This window comes from Pinus tabuliformis, chromosome 9 (assembly GCF_031772625.1).
Source record: "Pinus tabuliformis cultivar Carrire ecotype Pingquan chromosome 9, CPIR1, whole genome shotgun sequence".
Taxonomy (NCBI): Eukaryota; Viridiplantae; Streptophyta; class Pinopsida; order Pinales; family Pinaceae; genus Pinus; species Pinus tabuliformis.
This window is the reverse complement of record NC_142307.1, coordinates 463,861,729-463,887,007: the sequence shown is the minus strand read 5'-3', so window position 1 is coordinate 463,887,007 and position 25,279 is coordinate 463,861,729. Positions and strand designations below refer to the sequence as shown.

The window sequence follows — 25,279 nt, the reverse complement described above, 5'->3', positions numbered from 1 at the left end:
TCAAACATCTGTCGCTGTTGATTCAACCCCTTCTTCGGCACCAGAAATATTTTACGGACCTGACGGTCTTCCTCTTCCACCTGGTTTGATTACGATAGAGGAAATTGTAGAAGATCCGCAAGAAAGTACTCCAACACATTTTGGAGTCGGGGTCACTCTATTTCCTTCGACATCAGAAGTTAGTCTACCACAAGTGGAAGTTCCTGTAGAATCGCTAGGTAATCTCTTGGATAGACTCAAAATGTTTGAGCAACCGTCAACATCCAGGACTGTGTCGAATGACACAGCGACAGCAGAACTCCCTGCCGTCACTCCGACGATGTTTACCGGCATACCATCTGTCCCGACTAGCTCACAACCGCTAGAAGGAGTCCACCCAGGGACTATTTCGACAGTATGGTCCGTTCCAGTTTGTTCCTCCGGAATAATATCCAGCAACTGTTATGTTGAAACTCGCCAGATTGATCCATTTGGAGGTCAATTTGGGCAATCCAGTCCCCAAGGACAAACAATCCCCTTGAGTTCCGGATTGCTACCGTATGGGGGGCAGTATGCCCTTTCATTACCCCCTCCGGGAGGATATCCATACGGGAGTTCACAACAGTATTCAGGTTATACTGGAGTTACATCAAGTGGTTGGGTACCTATGCTGCCTCAACAACCAAGGGTTGTGTATTCTATGCAACAATGTGTACCCATGTTGAACATCCCAACCACACCAGCTATTGTGACGGTGTCACAGGTTCAAACGTTGCCTGTTGTATGTCAACCTCAGATTTCTCAGGTTGTAATGCAACAGCCCCTTGACCCCGTGACACAACCACAATCGCCAACTGGTGGAGCGACACAGGTCCAAATGGGTACAATTACCCCACACCTTGGTCCAACGGTTAGTATAGCGCTACAGAACATGGCTTCACAACCGTGGCTGGTGCAATACCAACAACCACAATTCCAGCAAGTGTACCAAGGTTCTGAGCAGCAGATCTTTGCGAACAGTGGACAACCGTACATTCAAAACGGTCAAAACCAACCGCTTTACAGTGGTCAAGTCCACCAACCGTATCAGTCATACCAACATCAATTACATTATGTTGGTATGCAAAGGCCCACTGCTCAGGCAATTCCATCGTACCCTGGGTATGCTTCACCTAACCTGAATCAACAGTTGCCATTCGTGGCAACTTTAGAGTTACCCGATTTACACCGGCTAACAAACGATCCGATTGCTTACGCCCCATGGTGGCCAGCGATTCCTCACAAACTTCCATCGGAAATTCCTAAATTTAATGGAAATTCAGGTGAAGACCCATCGAATCACGTGATGAATTTTCATCTGTGGTGTTCATCAAACACCCTAAACGATGATTCGATAAGGCTTCGCCTTTTCCAGAGGACGTTAACGGGTCCAGCGGAAAAATGGTATATTGAATTACCTAGGGCCTCGTTTGACAATTTCAGCTCCCTATCCACGACTTTCTTAACCCATTTTCAATTACCGATAAGGTATGAAATGGGAACGGAACTCCTAACCAACTTCAAACAGACAACGGCCACTCACATATCTGATCATATACATGAGTGGAGACGTCGTCGTAGAATGGTAAAAACGTACGTCCCCGATCAGCTATTAGCTGAATGGTTTATCAAGTCGTTACTTCCGGCCATAACGGAAGATGTGGCAAAGGGGGGAGTCGTAACGGAAAAGCAAGTTATCGCTCGTGCGCAATATCTGGACTTGGTCTATACTCAGTCTGGCACGCTCTACGACAAAATACCTGACGCCCCTAGACCGGAATTCTCAAATCCTCCTCCTCCTAAATCAAACAATGACTCTCACGCCGGCGATGACGTGATTGGCACAACAAACGCGAAATCGACAAAGGCTACATCCAAAAGGGCCCGTAAGATTTCAGATCAAAATGCAAATGAGGAACTTCTTGCCTCGGAAGTAAATGTCGTATCGACCGACAAGGGCAAACAACTAAAGCAACCAGGGGGCAAGAAGAAAAAGAAAGGGAGAAAAAGGAAACCCCCTGCGGGGTGTCATATATGCGATGAGGATCATTGGACGAGAGATTGTCCACATATAGCTGAAGTTAAGAAACTCTTTAAGAGTTCAAAAACCTCAGCAGTATTAACGGATCCGTTTCCAAACCCGGGAACCAAACTGGTTGCTAATCAAAATGCTTCCCGATCCCAAGTGCTTATGTTGTCTATCTCAAAGCAGCAAAATGATGCTTTGGCAAATAAAAAAGATTACGGGAATCCACAGGTGTCGAATAACAAGGCTAATGAACAACCTAGTAGTTCGACAACAACTTTGACCAAAGTTGTGCCACCCATCATTCCTGAACAAATAATAAAGTCGCCAAAGGGAGTAGTGCACAAATCGACATTTAATCCTCGTGCAAAAATAGCACATAATTATAATATAATAGAGGACCTGGCCCAATCGCCGTCCGCTATGTCGACACTTGAGGTACCGCAAAATTGCCTCTCCCAAGAGCAAGCTTTATTATCAGCAATAGGTGGGATTGACCCAATGGATTCCAATCTTGTGGCCTTTAATCATAAAGGATATGACCCTCAGTTACCAGCTCAACTAGCTTTCCTTATTCAGGTGAAAGCCCTCAACAAAACTGTTCATCGAACAATTATTGATGAGGGGGCATCTACATGTATTATGTCGATGAGTTGCTGGAAAACTTTAGGATCTCCAACCTTGTCGAGGTCTGCGACGACGTTAAAAGCATTCGACGGAAGGACATATACCCCATATGGTATCCTAAATAACTTGAAAGTTGAATTAGAGGGAAAAAGGGTAGAAATAGATGTTGAAGTCATCGATGGGAATCTTGATTACAACATCCTATTAGGAAGACCATGGATATATGCCATGGCAGCTGTTGTGTCGACCTATTTTAGGAAGATTGCATTTCCCTTCCAAGGAGGAATTACAATCGTCGACCAACAAACATTTCTCCCCAACAGTTCACAAGTTACGGGAAGCATTCCAATGATCCATGGAAGGAATCATTCGCTCCAAAATATCGGAGTAGGTCTCCTAAAAGACCCTGCCTTAATGGGTACTTTTGCCCTACCGCCTTCGAGTAATCTGGCGGAAGTGGCCACAGTGGAATATGAAACCTTCTATATCTAATGGATTTGGACTTTGAGGACGGTTCTTATCTCGTGTCAACCTCGTTAAAAAATGAAACAAGGAGTCATGAGGATAGTTCTTTTACTGTGTCAACTTCATTAAAAAATGAAACAAATCCCCTTTTCAAATCTCAAAGGTAAACCTTCATTCCCACCACCGAGTTGAATGTAATGAAGCTTGGGGGGCATGCACCTCGATTTGCGTTATTATGCTGGGGGCATGCAAACTTATCATCGAGCAGTTTTAGCACATAGTTCATGCTCGTTAAAAAATAAACATAAGATCGAGCAAGTGTTTCAATTTGCGTTTAAGCTCATTAAAAAATGAACTACCCAGTAAATAACCACCGTGAATGTAAGCTTATCAACCATTAAAGCCTTGGTCGTGTTTGCACCGTCACCTCCACTTTTCCATAGGCCGATCATTCACCTCCATTTGATTGTTTACCCATTTTGAGGAACAGCTGCGAAGAGTGATTTCACCTAGCCATCCTTGTGACACTGCCGTGATTGGAAAATTCCAACCTGTACCTGGAATCAGCTGCTAACCCTGTTTATCACTCGTTCCTCAAAAGACGAGTCTTCTTTAAGCTCTTTTCATCTGACTCGTAAAATATGAAAAGATTGCCGAGTTTTGGCCTTCCAGCTCGTTAAAGCGACCGGAAGTGCTATCCCTCCTCTAGATTTTAATCTTTTTGGACCTGAGGGATTATTGCACAAAAAGATCGAGCGCTTGTTTTGTTTGGCTCGTTAAAACTATCGAAAACTCATCCCTTCTGTATTGTTTTATACTTTTTCGGACTTAATGGATTAGATGACGAAAAAGGACTTTTGGAGTTAACTTTATGTACCTTTTCAGACTCTCTAAAAATGAAAAGGACCGAGTTATCCTTGTCGTTAGACTCGTTAAAATCACTAAATAGCAACAAACTTGTCTTTAGACGAGAATGAGTTTCACTATCGCTAGGCTCGTTAAAACATAGCGATGGGCTTGCCCGAAGGGCAGGTTATAGAACAAGCATATGTTATCCTCCTCAAGCTTGACAAAAATAAAGAGGTACTGGTCAGCAATGACTGGGGAAAAATTGGGAGAAACTCAAGAAAACTTTGATGGTAGCAAGTCGCTCTTGAACATGACACTTTTCCTCCGTACCACAATCGGGTTGGGTTGTTTCATTCACCGGTCACATCCATGGTCTCGCCATACCATCCATATTTGGGGTAATGCTACCAATCCATCGCATCCGTGTCGCCATATGTTCAAGAGAAGTCATTCAGAAAAGTCAACCGTGTCCCATCCACTGCCGTACATTATCCTTCATCCTTTCATGACCGCCACCCTGAATCATATGTCACAGATCATTTTCACCTCCATCAAAATCATTAGCTCCGTTCCGTGTCACTGATGTGGGATTCATTAAGGCCCTCCTTTGACAGATCGCTTCTTGTCGACATCAGCTCATTATCCAAGAAGTTGATCTAGGAACAACCCCTTCAGTACTTTGAAGCTTGCATGCCTCAATGGCAAGTTTCTCACTTCTAGCGACAGGTATACATCAATGACCTTCGACCGAAAGATTTTGCGTGGTGTTCGACGCCAAGTCCTTTATTCACACCACGTGAATTGTACTGCAGTACCTTGAGGGTCATTATCATTATCGGTGATTCCTCTCGCGCTTGTTAACGGCTTACATCATTGACCGGTAATCAAGTGATGTCTTTCCATGTTCGACTTCAGAACATTTCTCACATGGATTGACTTGTACTTAGAGTGAAGATCGAACGAGTTTGAAGACCCCGGATCTAGTTTCATCTATCCGGGCTGCGATATATATTCAGCAAAAATAAAGACATTGACATGTACATCATTGTAGGAGATAATCATCCTACTCAAAGGATGATAATTTCATCAAAATTATCAGTCTACCATCAGACGATTGTCTGTTATATGTACAGAAAAATGAATTTATAAAGCTGAGCATGGGAATGCTCGCCTCAGCTAGGTCATGAAAGCAGTATGAAAAATAATGTATTGTATTGTATCTTATTACAGGTCTCCTCCCAGCATTGGATGAACTTCGGATCCCCCTGATAAACCATTTCACCCGATAAACGGCCTCATACTTTAGGGGGCAACTGTTATAGACATTTTTGTGCCTTACAACATTGAGCATGAAATGCCCATAATCTAAGGGATCCAAAGTCCCTAAACATGTTGTTCCTACCCCTAGAGGAACAAGGCTAACAAACCACAGCAATTCACAGAAGTTCTCCACCAGAAACTGCTCAAAAACAAGTCAATTCAGGATCAATTCAGTGGCTCCACTAGCTGTCTGCGTTGAATGTCAAAGCCAACACTAGCTACCTGCGCTGAATGTCAAAGGCAACACCGGCTACCTGCGCTGAATGAGAGTTGACATGTGGCAAGTTCATTCCACAAGGTGTCAAGACCCAGGAAGCTTCCAAAATCTTCCTCAATGACACTTGCCTCAAGGAATTCGACTAGTGATGAGTAAGAGGTTCCAAATCTCCAAGTGGAAGCAAGAACCTCCAAGTGGAATCAAGAACTGACAGAGGGAGAGGACACTAGTCAGATCTCAAGCTGACTCATCCTCTCTCCAAACATCTATATATGGATCTCTCCTCCATGAGATCTGGGAGGCTGGAATTTTGTTATTGCAAAGAATTGCTGTTGGTTTGAGATTGGAATCATTGGGTGCTTAATGCTTTGAAGGGGATGAAGATATGAATTCCATTTGCCGGGAAGGAGATGCTGGATTGGAGCCCTCTGGGTTGTATCTCTTCCTGAACCTTGTTATTCATCAATAAAGCTATCTTGGTTTCTCCTATATACTGATGTATTTTTAATGTATGATTGCATTAGTATGTTTAGTTTATTTCTAATCCTGAACTAGTTATGAATATGAATCCATGTCTTGTGTAGTGTTCTCTTCTTGTGATCTTGTAGAAACCTCTTGAAGCTGGGCGAGCGAGAAGGCAAGTAGCTGGGAACTCTCCAAGAGAAGAGAAACCGGATCGAGGGACAAACGGAAGACACCGGTTAGTCCATCCATCTCTCTTCATTCTTAATTCATAAAGGAAGAATACTAGAATAGCTGTCTCTGTTTGTTGCTAAGGCACTGTCACACCTTAGGTGGATAGGATCGCCCTGCATAGGCATTTTTCCCCACAACAAAAGGCATCAAGACTTAAAATAAATCTAACAAAGAAACTTGTCATAAAAATAAAAAAATAAAAATTTGGATATCTTCATTGGCAAAGTGAACCTTATGTATATTCTTGGGACCACTGAAAAAAATGTCCATATACTAAAAAGACGTAAAATCATGACCACCTTCAAACCTATAAATACCATCCGCAACTGCCTCAATTCTGTTAAAGATACCATTGGCCCTAAATGCCAAAAAGGTGTTTATCTAATTCCATGTTCTTGTGGAATTCCATATGTTGGGGAGACTGACCGATCCATCAGTACTTGTATCCTAGAACAGTATGCTGACATAAAACATGATTGGGCAAAAAACTCTGCACTAGCGGAGCATCCTGACAATACCAAGCATCATATATGCATTGAGAAAAGTTGAATCCTTGCTAAAATTGACCACTACTTCCATAGAAATTTTAGAGAGGCCAGTGAAACCAATAAACATCCTAAAAACCTCAATAAGAATGAAAGATGGATCATAAGTAAAAATTGGATTCCCACATTAACATCTAAATCCAGATCTTTTGAAACCACTTAACTTAGGTCTCATTTATCATTAATACTCCTCCTAAGTTTATTTAGTTAGTTAATATTATTCCTTTCATTATTTAACACAAATCATACATATAAATATTTTTAAGATATTAATTATTTTTAATATATTAAGAATATACTAATTATTCTTGAAATTTAAAAGAATACATTAATTATTCTTATAATATAAGAACAAATAAATTGTTAATTTTAATAATATATAAACAAATATATAATTGATTGATCTTTCAAAAAACATCTTAATTATTGTTTAATTCATATTGGTTTAATAATTTTATTAATAACATAATTAGTCAATTTATAATATAAGTATAAAATCTTCTTTTAATCATTTTCATTTCCAAAAACTTAAGAAACATTTCCCTATTTATTAAATACTAAGGTTTTATCAGTTTTCCATATACCTTTATATCTTGAAGATGAACCACAATTGTGGGTTCGAAACGTCGATCTCTAAATCAACATGAATGTGATGGATCCGGAAAATCAATTGGAACAAGCTAACAATCGCAGAAATCTTAAATCTGGAAATCAAATAAGAGTTACAAATTTCTAAAAGAAAAATAAAAAAAGTTATATTTTTATTTTATTTTCGGCTTATCTCCTTATAAGTTTACTCATATGTCAAGTGACACCCATTGGATGTAGAATTTACAAGTATACACTTTGCATACTTTTGAGTAGACCCACATACTCAAATGCCAAGTGGCACCTATTGGATGTGGAATGTACAAGTATCCACTATGCATACTTTTGAGTGGACCCACACCAATTACTTCTAAGTAGACCCACACAAATTGGTGTGGGTCCACTAAAAAATATGCAGAGTGGATACTTGTAAATTCCACAACCAATGGATGCCACTTGACATTTGAGTAAACCTATAAGGAGATAACCTGAAATTACACTAAAAAATAGTTTTCTTTCTTTTCCTTTAGAATGAGTCCACTCAAAAGTATGCATAGTGGGTACTCTTTTGATGCAAGATTTAATTCCACATCCAATGAGTGTCTACATTTTACATTTGACATTTGAGTAAATTTATAAGGTGATAAGCTAAGGCTCATTTTTTACTTCGAAATTCCCCTAATGGAATATTTCGTATGGTGTGAAAATCACCTCAAGTAAACTTTGTATGCAATAGTTATGCCTCTTACAGATGAACCTACCTTGAACTTTATATGCAATAGTTATGCCTCTTACAGATGGACCTACCTTGTAAACCACCATGGTACGAAGTGGGTGCCACGTTATCCCTCATTTCACACACGTGGGGCTACTCATGTGAGAACCACCATGGTATGAAGTGGGTGCCATGTTATCCCTCATTTCACACACGTGGGGCTACTCATGTGAGAACTTTCAAGAAGATTCTGGTTAGTCCAAAACCTTAATAGTAATTGAAGGTTGAAGCATGTAAAATCCTTAACCCTAACACTAGACAATTGTTGGACTATGTTAAATAATAGGCCACTAAAAAGAGAAAGGATTCTATTCCTTCAATATTGTTATTCTTTCATAGTTAAGCAAAGCATTTAAGAGTAAGATACTAGAGATAATAGATGAGGTAAAAGATTTTGCAACTATTCAAGCCACAATGTCTATGGCAAACTCCATAACAACTGCCCCTTTCTTTGTACTTACATTTCATAACCAAGAAAAAGCATAGAGCATAAGACCTTTCAATTGGGTTTCCTCCTATATTGGGTTTCCAAGGTCACATCTTGTGTGCATTTGTGTGAATGGTGTGTTCATTTGCTTGTTCTTTCATTTTGGTTTTAGTTATTTTCATAAATATGAGAACTAAGTTAGCAATAATAAATCTGAAATCTAAAGTAATAAACTGCATGATTAAAGATTTCAAAATTTCATAAGATAAGATATTTGGAGGAATATCCATGACAGTTTACAAATCACCTACCATGTTTTCTACCCAAGTACATTTCAATTGCTAAAACCCTAAAAAGGAACCTTGACAAATCGAAACATAGATATAATTCGGAAATCCGACCAAAAACAATTGGTTTCTATCTACAATTACCCGGTGCATAAATGAAACTTAGACACACCAAAGAGATAAAAAAGATGTTGTCAATGCAAGTAATGAACTTGAAGGAGAGAAAAAATGGGAAGTTGTGTAGAAAGAGAGAGAGAATGGACATCCTAAGAGTTTGAAAGAACAAACACAAACTCAAAGGACCAGCTCTAGGACGGGCAGAAAGCACTGTATAATATGTAGCAAGGACAGCCCTCTAAACCACATAAGAAGAAAAGGCCACCTCCCTTTTGAGGCTGTTAAAGACGAAGGAAAGAGTAAATGCACCGACTCTCGAATAAGGCAATTAATGTCATAAAATGGTTGGATATGCATAAAATCTTTGAAGAGTTTTTTAAGCTGCCCTGATAACCCCGCAAATGTCACGAAGGGAGAAGGAAAGTGGGAGAAGAGAAAAGCAAAGCAATAGTCCATTAAAGATACAGACCCAAACACTTCTAGTTACACACCAAGAGTTACTGTACATTGTATGGTAATGCAGATTATTTGTGAAGATGAAAGCATAACTTATAAGGTGCAAGGGCAACATGTTGTCAAACAGTAACTCTTGATGGTGTAAACGAGCTATAAAACGTTTTCTATGTGAATGCACATATCCAGCTACATCATGCATGGTTAGCTGGTATGTGGGGTTTTTTGTTGGGGACACACAATTTCAGATATTGTTCCATCATGAAAGAAAGGTTCTCCAAGGAAATGTGATATGATCACCGTTGAACCTATATCCCAGCGTGACAAGGATAAGGAAGCTCTTCTTTCGACCAGAACTCATTCCCATGGATTTAATCACCAAAGCCAGATAGAGTCTTGAAAGGAACTCAATGGTATGTAGAAAGTAACTATGAAATTGATTGTCACGAGTAGGCAAAGGTCCCCATATCATTTGGGACCTATATGGAAGCATCCCCTACAAGTTAATAAAATTTGGTTATGAAGCTATTAAACTACCCAAGATAGCAGTCATAGAATTAAAAAGTTAAAACCCTTGGAGGTCACTCAGATAAAAACATAAGAATAGAATAGTGAAAGCATAATAACATTGACTTTGGTTAGTAAGCAAAAATAGTGATCATACATATTCACATACAGAGGAGCATATTTTGTCAGTAATTAAAAATAGTGATCATACATATCCCAATGATCAACATTCTTAGGCAATTGCTCATTCTATGAAATACAGAGAGTTTGAGACCTTCCAAAGAAATGAACTATAAGGCCATCAATGATTTCATTCCCACCTTTCAAAAACAGCTTTATCAGCCCTATGCCTCACTCTCCTCATTAGAGCACTGCAAAATTTGGAGTAATAGGGTCTACATGAATGGGGCTGCTCCTTCCACTCTGAGCAGAAAGTAGCATGTCTAGCACCCTCTTCCTTCAGTATAGGTCCAGAGATTGCCCCTTCCATCTGTCCCTGGACAACATTCTGCAAATGGAGATCCTAGCTGATCAAAGAAGTTTATTGCTATGTAAACAAATCATATGACGAACAACTATTCTGAATTTCTTGTGTTCTATGGACCAGGAGGTCTCAGGAGATTCCTTTGATATCCTTGCTTGATCTATTGTACTTCATATGGCTCTTCACCAGCTGGCCTGCAGCCAAAGCAGACATGAGAGACAGCTCTCCAGCCAAAACTGCTCCTGCCACAATTCTGGCCAAGCGCTGAGCATTCGCCCCAGGGGATAGTGCATTTGCTCCTTTCACTCCAAGCATATTCAAGCAAGCAGCTTGTGAAGCCAACTGTGTTCCTCCTCCGACTGTTCCCACCTGCAAGTAATGTTAAAAAATATGGCCACATTCAGAACAATATGAAAAGGGATTGACGGAAAGTAACCATTTTTTCTCTGATTCTTCTTGACTACTCAAAAGATGGTCAAGCCATCCAATCAAAGTCCTTCCAGAGATGAACAACCCGTAAATAGAAAAATACACCGACTCTGATTTAAATGCCCAATATTACTAAGAATATAGTCCACCAAAATAACCACCAAAGGTTAAACCCAGTCTTCAGCAGAATCCAGCTACCAATATCAAGATTCTCTTTATACATTTAGCTAAAGGTTCTTTCTCGTCATCTTCAATTTGGTCAACAACCCAAATACACCTCAATTGCTTTTCTTTACCCACACTATCCATAGGTCGTCTTAAAAAAATTAATCAATGGAGATTTTCTTACCTCAATACAAGGCATTGTGACTGATACATGCAGATCCTCACCACCATTGGAAGCCTCCATCATTGTAATACAATGAGAGCTCTCAACATTTTGGGCAGGATCTTGGCCGGTCGCAATAAAAATAGCAGAGACAATGTTGGATGCATGGGCATTGAAACCCCCCATGGCACCAGCTAGTGCAGATCCAGTTAAGTTCTTGAGCATATTCAGCTCCAGCAAAGCTGGAACAGTAGTCTTCAAGACTTTGCTGACAACTTCCTTGGTGATGACAGCCTCACAAACTATTGATTTCCCACGGCCTTCAATCCAGTTCACGGCTGTGGGTTTCTTGTCTGCACAGAAATTGCCTGACCGCAGGACAAAAACTTGACGTTAAACAAAATCCCCAACACAGCAATAACTCGAAAGTAATAAACGCACAGGAAACCCAGTGTCTACAAAAACTGAAACAGGGGTAATCCAAAAGCCAAATTCCAATCTGAATAACATAGAAAGACTCACCAGAAACACTGATAACATCCATGTCAGGAAACTCAATTTGAAGGAAATCCAAAACATTCTGCACACCCTTGGACACCATATTCATCCCCATGGCATCCCCAGTGAAGCAAGAAAACCTCATGTACAGATTCCTCCCTGCAATTCCACATTGTATGCCTTGCAACCTGGCAAATCTGCTGGTGCTGTTATGCGGATCGGATCGACCAGAAAGTCAACGCCCACAAAATAGTTATTACTCACATTATCTGGTGAATTAACCAAAAGAAATCCCAGAATTTACCAAATCTCAATTACAAACGAACTTAATGGTATCGACTGTTTGACATATATAATTCTTAAAAAAAACCTCTCAACTCTTTTTTCAATAAAGAAAGAAACATAGAGGATTTTGACACAACTACAACCAAGCAGCAAATCATAGAGGATTTTGGAGGTATCAAACACTTGGCATGATAAACTTTGAAAAAAGAAAAGAAATGAAAAGAAAAGAAAAGAGAGGGAAACTTAAGGGAATACCTGTTGAAGATCACAGATAAATTTTGGTAGTTATCGGGATCCTCAACGTAATATTTGAGATCTGCAGCTCTCTTAGCAGAGGCGAATCGAACCACAGGGGCCCTGGTCATTCCATCTTTGAGAAGGACACTGGTAGCACCGCCAGACATATGAATAGCCTTGCAGCCTCTGTTGGTGCTTGCAACCAAGCAGCCCTCTGTCGTGGCCATGGGTACCATGTACTCGAGCCCATCAAGCAGAAGAGGCCCTGCAACTCCCACAGGGATTTGCACATACCCAACAGGCAGTTCACAGCATTGGCCAAGAATGGATCCATAATCAAATCCCTCCAAGGGCAACCCATCGAGAGATCTCCCAGTCATCATTTCCAAGGCCTTTCTTCTCACCGAAGCAGATCTCTTACAGTCCCCTAGAGTTGACTCCAGAAAATGAGAAGCCATGGTCCCATTGCAAACAGCAGCTGCAATATCATCATCCTCATTATCCCGCAATGCAATTCCCTTGAGCAGGGCTTTAGGAGGACTGGGCTTAACAGCAACTTCTTCCTTGGCAACAGGGCTGATGAGCTTCTCCTCTTCCCTCACATCATCATCATCATTATTCCCAGAGATGAAATTCTGGACATAATCGATGCCAAAGAATCCCACCAAATATATGAAGGAAGCAAGCTGAATGAAAATGGCCACTAAGTCCTCAAAGCTAAGCCCATGAATGGGTGTTGAAGTGCCATGAATGAGTGTTAAAGTGCTGATCTTCCCTCTCCATCTACTCAATAGAAAATATGTGGCAGCAAAAAACAAGAAAAAGAACACTCTGTTGGTTAGTCCCACAGGCAGTAGCAAAGCATCAGATGCCAATGCCTTTGAATTCTTACATTTACCATTATTCATCTTCTTGGCAGAAGCACAACTATCAATTGCAGCGTCCATCTTCTGGTTGCTGCAACAATCCATTTCTCCAATAGCTTTTCTTGTTTTTCTCAACCTCATGCCATGGATTCTATTCTCAGAGAGGAGGAGGATGAATTCCAAGTAGCTGCTTCTGGAATCTCCCCCAAACTCTGTCTGAGTGGAATGGAAGTGGCAGAGATGCTAGAATATATAATCCCATAACATTCTCATTGGCTTATTATTTAACTCTCCCACCGTTATTACAACTGATTCCGGTTTCTTCCAGTCAGGCAGACATTCAGTGGCACTCCACCTCCGCTTGCGTTTTAGAATAGAGAATCTAATGACTCTGGACCGTTGAAATCTCCATTTCCACTTTATGCTTCATGGGGCTACACCCAAAGCTTTGGAAAACTTAATGGAGGAGGCCATGTGGTTTGCAAAATGTAATGGGGGAGGTCATGTGCTGGAACTAGTTACAACACCGAGATAGGTTGAAGACAAGCTCCTGTCTTGGAAAATAAATTGGACAGTAACATAGCTCGCAGACAAATGCATGTGTTAGAAGATTGTTGGACTGGTATTGATTTAATAATGCGTGACTTCGCAGTGTATCATCACATGGAAAATTATTAAAATTGTCTGCATGGATATCAGAATTCGCTGAAGAAGTTGTCCGGAAAAAAATCAGTATTCGCTGTACTGGAGAAAAGAATAGTCAACTTTCGTTAACTTTTGTTTTGGGAGTAATACACATCATGCACATCTTTAATAGTTTAGATAAATATATTGTGTTCTGTTGATGGTTTTATGTTTTTTTTTTTTTCCACCGTAAAGGGTTAGTTACTTTTTTGTTATTCGTTAGGCATTAAAAAAAATAACAAATTAAGAAAAATTAATAAATTTATATAATTGTATATTGGCAAGCACTTAATAACTGAGATTCGATTAGTTGAACTAACCCCTATTCGATTAGTTGAACTACCTCTAAACTGTCTTGTGTTAAATATGTTATAAACCCTAACATAACATTTATAACCTAACATTTAAAATTAAAAAAGAAGTGAAATTATATTTTATTTAGAATATTATTTTGATATATGTGTTTATTTTAAATATAGTGAGTGTAAAATTATAATTTAATTATTAATAATTATTAAGAAATAATTATTTAATAAGTGCATCATATTAAATTATGAATATTATTTATTTAAATTAGCGAGGGTACAAGTGGGTTATTTAATTATGAATATTATTTAATAGGTTTATAATTATTAATTAAGCTCTTTAATTTTCACGTTCTCTCTTCTCAAAAACAAATCTCTCAAAAACAAATCTCATTGCCCTGATGATGGACTCACTAAGCTATTTAATTATGAATATTATTTAATAGGTTTATAATTATTAATTAAGCTCTTTAATTTTCAAGTTCTCTCTTCTCAAAAACAAATCTCATTGCCCTCATGATGGACTCACTAAGCTAGTCTGAAACGTTGATTTCAAAACTATTCACACGTTTTTCCTCAAAATAAAATAGAATTATTGTTTTAGAATTTTATTTGATTACTCCATCAATGTGTTTATTTTAAAATTAATTTAAAATAAAGTTTTAGAATTTTAATTTTAATTATGAATAATTATTAGTTAAATATTAGAGATTTAGTTTACACAATTTTAAAACAAATATTGAATGATAAGAAAATGATATTTATCTCAAAAGTAATTTTGTCTTTTTATTTTTTTAGTTAATTAAAAAAATGTCATGTGCAATTTGTACTATTATTTATGTTAGCTTATATGTGTTTAGAATTTTTTCTTTTTGTTAATTTTGGCGAGACTCTCATTTTCTATTTTACATGTCCATTATTCAAGATTTGTAGTACAAGATTTGTACACAAGATCTCCGGTTCGGTGAGACTTCATTCCACGGATGAGCTACCCTAGATGGACATATGTGTTTATAATTATTATTTAAAATAAAATTATAGTTTAATTAATTTTTATGATTTTTATTTTTTATTTTCACAATATGAGATCTATCATAGGTATATGAGTTGATACTTGATTATGAATGGATGCTTATAAAAAATTTAAATTTAATTAATAGTTTATAATTATATTGAAAAGAGATATACATATAAGGATTTTATTATAATATAATAGTAATAAAATGAAAATATTATTATAAAATATTATTTAATTTAATAATAAAATAATTTAGTTTAGTTTACTTTAATCATATATATAATATAATTCTATTAATAAAAAATAACTAAATCCAAATGAAATTTCGAGAAAGGGTGTCCTCGAGTGGGCCCTCCTCCCCCTTCCCTCACCTTGAAATAATAATCATTCACATGCTTATGCACCACGACATGCAGGTCTCTTGGTGCATTGCATGCTTATGGATCACATCACGGGTTCAAGTTGGATCCTTGTGATGGGTTAAACATCAGTGGATAGAGTTGGATGGTATTGTGCCACTCAAGTAGGCTTTATGGATGAGGTTGTTGTCTCTCCACAATCCTCACATCGTGATAACACTCACAAGTTTCTTAGGCACTCTCACTCACTCCTCTTGGGAAATGGTAATCATGGGGATTCCTCCCCTCAAGTTTGGTGGTACATTGTGTCAATTATCAGAGTTATTTGAGGTGGCGTTCCTACATCCCTTAGATTGGCTTGCATTTATTCCATGTTGGTGAAGCAGACCCCCTCAAATTTGGTAATATTACACATACCCAGGGATGCACAAGACTCTATCCCAATTATGTCGTGTTTTTTTGGCATTGTCTTTCCTTTTACCAGTAGTCTTTCTTCAACTCTTCTCAGTTCCTATGTTGCCGACCTAGTTGTAGGCATCTCAGCACTCAACATAATTATATTCATAATCAAGCTTTTCTTCTTCCATATATTTATGCACACAAACCAGTTAAACTATGGTTTCTACGAGTTCTAAATTTGTGTTTCTTTAGTGAATTTTCTTGTTTGGGTTGGCCTCCTATGATCAGTGTTATCTGTGTGGTCCTTTTTTTAGCTCAATCTTCTCTCCCTCACCACTCTAGTTTTCCTCCTCTCTCATTTTTGTTTTTCAATCCATGCTTTATCTCACCTAATCCCAGCCTCACCAAAACTATCATACTCAAGTTCATCCTGTTTCTTGTAATTGCATTCAACATTTTCTCCCCAGCGTCTCTCTCACAATTCCTCTTTGTCACCTTTGTGTCACCCATTTCCTTTGGCCAGTTATGTCACGTGGGAGGATTGTTCCAACTTGTTGGGGGCGAGGTAGGGGAGATTCCTTTTCTTTTGATCCAACTTCCATTCATATTTCCTCTATCTCACATCTTCTTGCTAAAGTACAAGTGTGAGAAACCATGGCTCGCTACGAGGAACTTATCCCATAATTCGTTTGACAAGAAATTGAGTGAATTTAAGCTAAGCTACGTTGTGAGATGAATTTCACTACTGACTATCATGTCAATGCCACAACCAGAGATTGGATTCCCAACACTAGGACCTCCACCTTGCTCGCACTTCTCAAGATATATGTAGACTATCAATGTATATTGGCACATAAAAGTTCTTATGGGTTTCATTTTCACTAATAGCAACAACATTCGACAAGAAAACAATATTAGAATAGAAAAATTGGAGGACAAACTTAATGGAATTGATCATAGGCTTAGCATTCTCATTAGTAGATCAACCAATAGTTCTATCTCCTTTAATGGGAATGGTTCACAACAAGCTCTGAAACCAGATGACTCAGCTCAGTAATCATCATGTACATTTTTGGTTTTTTAATATAGTTTTCATAATGTTTCTTGTTTAGTTAGGCCATGTCATGCCAAAAATTGGAAATATAAGTATTTGTATAAATATATTTGTTTATGAGACACTCTAGTTAGAAAATATCAATAACCTCAAGATCTTGAATCTAAGATTTTGGTCTAGTTTCTCACTGGGAAGACTAGAAGCAAATATATTTTGGACTATGTAACATTTTACAATGATAATATCAAGTGCCTTTAAAATAAAATAAAAGAATCAAATGAAATCCTATGTAAGTCGCCTCTCTCTATTTTACTTATCATCACAACCTAAAATAAATTAATTCATAGAAGTATTTAGGGGTTGATTTGCATTAGAAGTTCAATTACTATGGTAGTGTAGAATACAAGGTTAATGACGTAGAAAACTTATTTTAATGTTAGGATTGATTGTAATAATATAGATTTTTAGATTTGAGAAAAATAGTTTTTTATTGTTTGTTTGTTTGTTTGTTTTTTTTATTAGTTTAGCAATTTTATATAAATATCAAGTTTATCTTATACTATATTTAAAAGAAAATTGGAGAAAAATAGAACAAATCCAAAAACACTAAATGTAATGCTTTATATTATATAAGATTTTTGTAAATTATATATTTATTTTGAGATCAACTACATTTAAATACTTAATATACAAGTAAAAGTTAAATAACATGAAATATACAAATCTTTGGATGGGGTGTTACTTTGATCTCCCATAAAACAATGATGTGCCATCATTGTCCAACTTCACTTCATCCTTATTCACCCTCTTCAACTAGGATAGTTGGCAACAAGTTATGAACCTTAAAGCATAAAACACAATCTAGGTTTAATGGAGTTATCGAGCTTCTCTCTTCCATGCAAGTTTTTTCCTCCACATTAGAACAATGATTATATGTGACCATTATCTCATTGGCCTCCCATTATGAAACTTGACTTGAAGAATGAATAAGGTAGCATAAATCATTGAGCTCCTCTAGCATTGTGTTCATTTCTTTCTCTGCATAGTATAAGTTTTTCCCTCTAGCTCTGTCAATTTTTTCCTTTTACTCATGTCTTTTACTTGGCTTCTCCTTAGTGCCATGGCTAGGAGATCTAACCTAAATCCTTAGTCCTTCCCCTTTGCTTTCCCACTGAAATTATGCTCCTATATGGTTTATGATGTTCATGTTTTCACTATCTCGATGAGGTTCTTACTTACACACATTACCTATATATCTTGTTATGAAACCAACTCACAAAAGATAGAAAAGATAGATAAACGCCTTCAAATACCCCTCTTCGAGGGGGGAACCTCCTTTACATTACACAAATGAAAATTCTTGGATGATACAAATGACAAGACCTCCTTTCTATATATTGGAGTCTAAGGGGTCATAATATAATTAGAGCCGACATAACAATAATAATGTAAGGGCACAATAATAACAATAGTGGGCTTCTATGGGGCACAATAATAACAATATGGGGACTACATGGGTACAACAATATAATAAGGGGGTTGTACAAATAACAATAAGGGGTTACACTAGTAGTATAGGGGCCTAACATGCCCCTCTCCTTCAAAAAGTGTTGTCCTCAATGCTTGAGTAGTTCTTGATGCTTCTGTATAAAACTATTGTCCTCCCATGTGGAATCTTTAGCAGGTAATTTCTTCCACTTGATGAGATACTTTGAAATTGATCGATTCCGTAGTTGTCGGGTTCTTGTTTCTGTGACTGCTCCAGGTTTCGATATGATTTTTCCTTCATCTTCAAGTTTTGGCAATATTGTTTGAATTGGGATCTTATGCAACTTTTGAATGAGTGGCCACACTCCTTCATCCTTCTTCCATTCGTCCCTTGCTTCATTTATCTAATTTGGTTGGATAATAGAAATAGAAAAAAACAATGCTTCCACATTCTCGTCCTTTCTTGAGAGTGCATCTGCAACAAAATTTTTCTTCCCTTTTCTGTAGATGATGTCAAAGTCATAACCTAACATATTTGTGACCCATTTTTTCTGTTCTTCTAAAGGTAATATTTGTTCTAAAAAGTATTTAATACTATCATGATCCATTTTTACCTTGAAGTGTCTTCCCATTGGTTAAGGTCGCCATTTCTTAAGTGCATGTAGTATTTCCAACATTTCCTTCTCATAAATAGCTTGCTTGATATGTAGCCGTAAAAATACCCAATCACCTACATCAAAACTTTCTTCACTGCGATGTTGATCTACCTGTTTTCCATTCGACTCTGCACCAAAGTGGCGTTATCCTTTAAAAGTTGGAGAACTTGTTGTTGATGCTCGATGTGATCTCTCACTGCTTGAACCTTTTTCTTCTTCATATGTCCTTCTATCTTGAGAGTTTGAGGAGTGGTAATTTCTTCCAATGCTTTACAAGATATGGTCAGATTCATTTCTTGATGCTCAATGTGATCTTTCACTTCTTGAACATTTTTCTTCTTGATATGTCCTTTTATCTTGATAGTTTGAGGAGTGGTAATTCTAGCCAATGCATTACAAGATATGGTTGCATTCATTTCTTCTTTCTCGATGTGATCTTCACTTCGCGAACCTTTTTCTTCTTGATATGTCCTTCTATCTTGAATGTTTGAGGAGTGGTAATTCTTGCCAATGCTTTACAAGATATGGTCGGATGCATTTCTTCTTTCTCTGGGGTTGGTTCCTAGTGTATATCCTCTTCTTTTGATGTTTCTTGATCCTTTTCTTCCTCCTCTTCATAATCTATGTAAAATAATTTCTTCTTAGCACACTTATGACCTTTAGTGCATTTGCTATCACAATTGTAACAAAGCCCGTTTTCTCCTTTTTCTTCCAATTGTTGTGGTGTAAACCTTGTAGGTTGTGGAAGGCTAGGAGAAAAAACACTTCCATAATTATAGTTGTGAGAGGTGGGATTCCTTGTTTCCATAATTTCGCTTTCAATTTTTCTTGCTCACCTGAATGCCTTCTCCAATGAATCAGGTTCCCAAAGACGAACCTCATGTTGAATGTTATCCTTTACTGTACCTATGAAGACATCAATCCTTTTCTTCTCTGGAATATCATTTACCCTTATATTCAATTTTTGAAAGTCCTAAATGTGCTCTACCATTGAACACTTTTGTTTGAGATTTATTATTTGGATAAAGAATGTGTTTCTCTTTGTATCCTCATAATGTGCTATCATTTCCTCCATGAAAATTGAGCACGTAACAAGTGGTTTACGAGAACAAAGCCCTTTATACCATAAAAATTGATCTGCTTCTAAATATGAAGATGCAATACATACCTTTTGTAATAGTTGCACCTCATGTAGATCAAAATATTGCTCCATCTGCAGTATCCAATTTACCGGATCCTTGCCATCAAACTTGCTCATATCGCCTTTTCTTGATTTTAGGAGCTGATCTTGAAACGACTATAACTATGTAATTTCGGATCTTCTAGTTTTGAAATCACAACCTGCAGTAGCCCTCTACATCCTTTCTCCAATGCCACCAGTGTGATCGAAATTGGATTCTCCAAGAAAGAGTTATGCACAATCGCCCACGATGACCTGATTATATACCTTTTAAGAAGAGCGAACTTGTATGAAGTGCCACGTGTCATTATTTTGACCTTCGGATCTGAAAAATATACATAGGAAACTACAGTCCGTCCTCTTTTTGTAACTTACGAAATTTCAATCTGATGCTGAGAGAGACAGTTATGACGATTTTCCCCAAGTCACCTATTTGGGATGTAATTGGGGAGCCTGCAGAAACCCTAAATGTCTTGGACTATATCTCTGAAAATATAGCGAAACAAGATCTGAAATTCGGGCCCGAGCTTCCCCACGATTTCGGATCAAATGGGTTTTAATTTCAGAGTCTGAACCTTCGTAGAAAAAAAATTATAACTCGAAGACAAGCTGCTGTCTTGGAAAATAAATTGGACAGTAACATAGCTCGAAGACAAATGCATGTGTTAGAAGATTGTTGGACTGGTCATGATTTAATAGTGCGTGACTTCGCAGTTCATCATCACATGGAAAATTATTAAAATTGTCTGCATGGATATCAGAATTCGCTGAAGAAGTTGTCCGGAAAAAAAATCAGTATTTGCTGTACTGGAGAAAAAGAATAGTCAACTTTCGTTAACTTTTGTTTTGGGAGTAATACACATCATGCACATCTTTAATAGTTTAGATAAATATATTGTGTTATGTTGATAGTTTTATGTTTTTTTTTTTTTTCCACCGTAAAGGGTTAGTTACTTTTTTTTGTTATTCGTTAGGCATTAAAAAAATAACAAATTAAAAAAAAAAGAACAAATTTATATCAATTGTATATTGGCAAGGCACTTAATAACTGAGATTCGATTAGTTGAACTAATCCCTATTCGATTAGTTGAACTACCCCTAAACTATCTTGTGTTAAATATGTTATAAACCATAACATAACATTTAAAATTAAAAAAGAAGTGAAATTATATTTTATTTAAAATATTATTTTATTATTTTGATATATGTGCTTATTTTAAATATAGTGAGTGTAAAATTATAATTTAATTATTAATAATTATTAAGAAATAATTATTTAATAAGTGGATGGTATTAAATTATGAATATTATTTATCTAAACTAGCGAAGGTACAAGTGGATTATTTAATTATGAATATTATTTAATAGGTTTATAACTATTAATAAGCTCCGTAATTTTCACGCTTTCTCTTCTCAAAAACAAATCTCATTGCCCTGATGATGGACTCACTAAGCTAGTCCGAAACGTTGCTTTCAAAACTGTTCACAGGTTTTTCCTCAAAATAAAAAATAATTATTGTTTTAGAATTTTATTTGATTACTCCATCAATGTGCTTATTTTAAAATTAATTTAAAATAAAGTTTTAGAATTTTAATTTTAATTATGAATAATTATTAGTTAAATATTAGAGATTTAGTTTACACAATTTTAAAACAAATATTGAATGATAAGAAAATGATATTTATCTCAAAAGTAATTTTGTCTTTTTATTTTTTTAGTTAATTAAAAAAATGTCATGTGCAATTTGTACTATTATTTATGTTAGCTTATATCTGTTTAGAATTTTTTCTTTTTGTTAATTTTGGCGAGACTCTTATTTTCTATTTTACATGTCCATTATTCACCTGACAATGGGGAAGGGTAGTACAAGATTTGTACACAAGATCTCCAGTTCGGTGAGACTTCATTCCAAGGTCATCGCTACATGAGCTACCCTAGATGGACATATGTGTTTATAATTATTATTTAAAATAAAATTATAGTTTAATTAATTTTTATGATTTTTATTTTTTATTTTCACAATATGAGATCTATCCTAGGTATATGAGTTGATACTTGATTATGAATGGATTCTTATAAAAAATTTAAATTTAATTAATAGTTTATTATTATATTGAAAAGAGATATACATATAAGGATTTTATTATAATATAATAGTAATAAAATGAAAATATTAATATAAAATATAATTTAATTTAATAATAAAATAATTTAGTTTAGTTTAGTTTAATCATATATATAATATAATTATATTAATAAAAAATAACTAAATCCAAATGAAATTTCGAGAAAGGGTGTCCTCGAGTGGGACCTCCTCCCCCTTCCCTCACCTTGAAATAATAATCATTCACATGCTTATGCACCACGACATGCAGGTCTCTTGGTGCATTGCATGCTTATGGATCACATCACGGGTTCAAGTTGGATCCTTGTGATGGGTTAAACATCAGTGGATAGAGTTGGATGGTATTGTGCCACTCAAGTAGGTTTTATGGATGAGGTTGTTGTCTCTCCACAATCCTCACATCGTGATAACACTCACAAGTTTCTTAGGCACTTTCACTCACTCCTCTTGGGAAATGGTAATTATGGGGATTCCTCCCCTAGTGTTTGGTGGTACATTGTGTCAATTATCAGAGTTATTCGAGGTGGCGTTCCTACATCCCTTAGATTGGCTTGCATTTATTCCATGTTGGTGAAGCATACCCCCTCAAATTTGGTAATATTACACATACTCAGGGATGCACAAGACTCAATCCCAATTATGTCGTGTTTTTTTGGCATTGTCTTTCTTTTTACTAGTGGTCTTTCTTCAACTTTTCTCAGTTCCTATGTTGCCAACCTAGTTGTAGGCATCTCAGCACTCAACATAATTATATTCATAATCAAGCTTTTCTTCTTCCATATATTTATGCACACAAACCAGTTAAACTATGGTTTCTAAGAGTTCTAAATTTGTGTTTCTTTAGTGAATTTTCTTGTTTGGGTTGGCCTCCTATGATCAGTGTTATCTGTGTGGTCCTTTTTTTAGCTCAATCTTCTCTCCCTCACCACTCTAGTTTTCCTCCTCTCTCATTTTTGTTTTTCAATCCATGCTTTATCTCACCTAATCCCAGCCTCACCAAAACTATCATACTCAAGTTCATCCTGTTTCTTGTAATTGCATTCAACATTTTCTCCCCAGCGTCTCTCTCACAATTCCTCTTTGTCACCTTTGTGTCACCCATTTCCTTTGGCCAGTTATGTCACGTGGGAGGATTGTTCCAACTTGTTGGGGGCGAGGTAGGGGAGATTCCTTTTCTTTTGATCCAACTTCCATTCATATTTCCTCTATCTCACATCTTCTTGCTAAAGTACAAGTGTGAGAAACCATGGCTCGCTACGAGGAACTTATCCCATAATTCGTTTGACAAGAAATTGAGTGAATTTAAGCTAAGCTACGTTGTGAGATGAATTTCACTACTGACTATCATGTCAATGCCACAACCAAAGATTGGATTCCCAACACTAGGACCTCCACCTTGCTCGCACTTCTCAAGATATATGTAGACTATCAATGTATATTGGCACATAAAAGTTCTTATGGGTTTCATTTTCACTAATAGCAACAACATTCGACAAGAAAACAATATTAGAATGGAAAAATTGGAGGACAAACTTAATGGAATTGATCATAGGCTTAGCATTCTCATTAGTAGATCAACCAATAGTTCTATCTCCTTTAATGGGAATGGTTCACAACAAGCTCTGAAACCAGATGACTCAGCTCAGTAATCATCATGTACATTTTTGGTTTTTTAATATAGTTTTCATAATGTTTCTTGTTTAGTTAGGCCATGTCATGCCAAAAATTGGAAATATAAGTATTTGTATAAATATATTTGTTTATGAGACACTCTAGTTAGAAAATATCAATAACCTCAAGATCTTGAATCTAAGATTTTGGTCTAGTTTTTCACTGGGAAGACTAGAATCAAATATATTTTGGACTATGTAACATTTTACAATGATAATATCAAGTGCCTTTAAAATAAAATAAAAGAATCAAATGAAATCCTATGTAAGTCGCCTCTCTCTATTTTACTTATCATCACAACCTAAAATAAATTAATTCATAGAAGTATTTAGGGGTTGATTTGCATTAGAAGTTCAATTACTATGGTAGTGTAGAATACAAGGTTAATGACGTAGAAAACTTATTTTAATGTTGGGATTGATTGTAATAATATAGATTTTTATATTTGAGAAAAATATTTTTTTATTGTTTGTTTGTTTGTTTGTTTTTTCTATTAGTTTAGCAATTTTATATAAATATCAAGTTTGTCTTATACTATATTTAAAAGAAAATTGGAGAAAAATAGAACAAATCCAAAAACACTAAATGTAATGCTTTATATTATATAAGCTTTTTGTAAATTATATATTTATTTTGAGTTCAATTACATTTAAATACTTAATATACAAGTAAAAGTTAAATAACATGAAATATACAAATCTTTGGATGGGGTGTTACTTTGATCTCCCATAAAACAATGATGTGCCATCATTGTCCAACTTCACTTCATCCTTATTCACCCTCCTCAACTAGGATAGTTGGCAACAAGTTATGAACCTTAAAGCATGAAACACAATCTAGGTTTAATGGAGTTATCGAGCTTCTCTCTTCCATGCAAGTTTTTTCCTCGACATTAGAACAATGATTATATGTGACCATTATCTCCTTGGCCTCCCATTATGAAACTTGACTTGAAGAATGAATAAGGTAGCATAAATCATTGAGCTCCTCTAGCATTGTGTTCATTTCTTTCTCTGCATAGTATAAGTTTTTCCCTCTAGCTCTGTCAATTTTTTCCTTTTACTCATGTCTTTTACTTGGCCTCTCCTTAGTGCCATGGCTAGGAGATCTAACCTAAATCCTTAGTCCTTCCCCTTTGCTTTCCCACTGAAATTATGCTCCTATATGGTTTATGATGTTCATGTTTTCACTATCTCGATGAGGTTCTTACTTACACACATTACCTATATATCTTGTTATGAAACCAACTCACAAAAGATAGAAAAGATAGATAAACGCCTTCAAATACCCCTCTT

General features: G+C 36.5%; 1 protein-coding gene across 1 annotated transcript; it reads right to left on the bottom strand.

Annotated features, from left to right (window-relative positions):
• Positions 1-10,019: 10,019 nt before the first annotated feature.
• LOC149149203 (3-hydroxy-3-methylglutaryl-coenzyme A reductase 1-like) lies at positions 10,020-13,798 on the bottom strand. The gene is made up of 4 exons (XM_089439400.1): positions 12,197-13,798; positions 11,681-11,862; positions 11,180-11,526; positions 10,020-10,770 (listed from the first exon to the last, which is right to left on the bottom strand). The coding sequence occupies exons 1-4, from the start codon at positions 13,183-13,185 to the stop codon at positions 10,531-10,533; spliced, it is 1,758 nt and encodes a 585-aa protein (XP_089295526.1). The 5' UTR covers positions 13,186-13,798; the 3' UTR covers positions 10,020-10,530.
• Positions 13,799-25,279: the final 11,481 nt, after the last annotated feature.

Excerpts from the sequence above, each read along its gene's own strand:
- LOC149149203 (XM_089439400.1), bottom strand. The coding sequence starts at position 13,185 with ATGAGGTTGAGAAAAACAAGAAAAGCTATTGGAGAAATGGATTGTTGC. Across the intron at positions 11,527-11,680 it reads GGATGTTATCAGTGTTTCTG|GCAATTTCTGTGCAGACAAG; the intron begins GTGAGTCTTTCT and ends TCCTGCGGTCAG. Across the intron at positions 10,771-11,179 it reads TCACAATGCCTTGTATTGAG|GTGGGAACAGTCGGAGGAGG; the intron begins GTAAGAAAATCT and ends CATTACTTGCAG.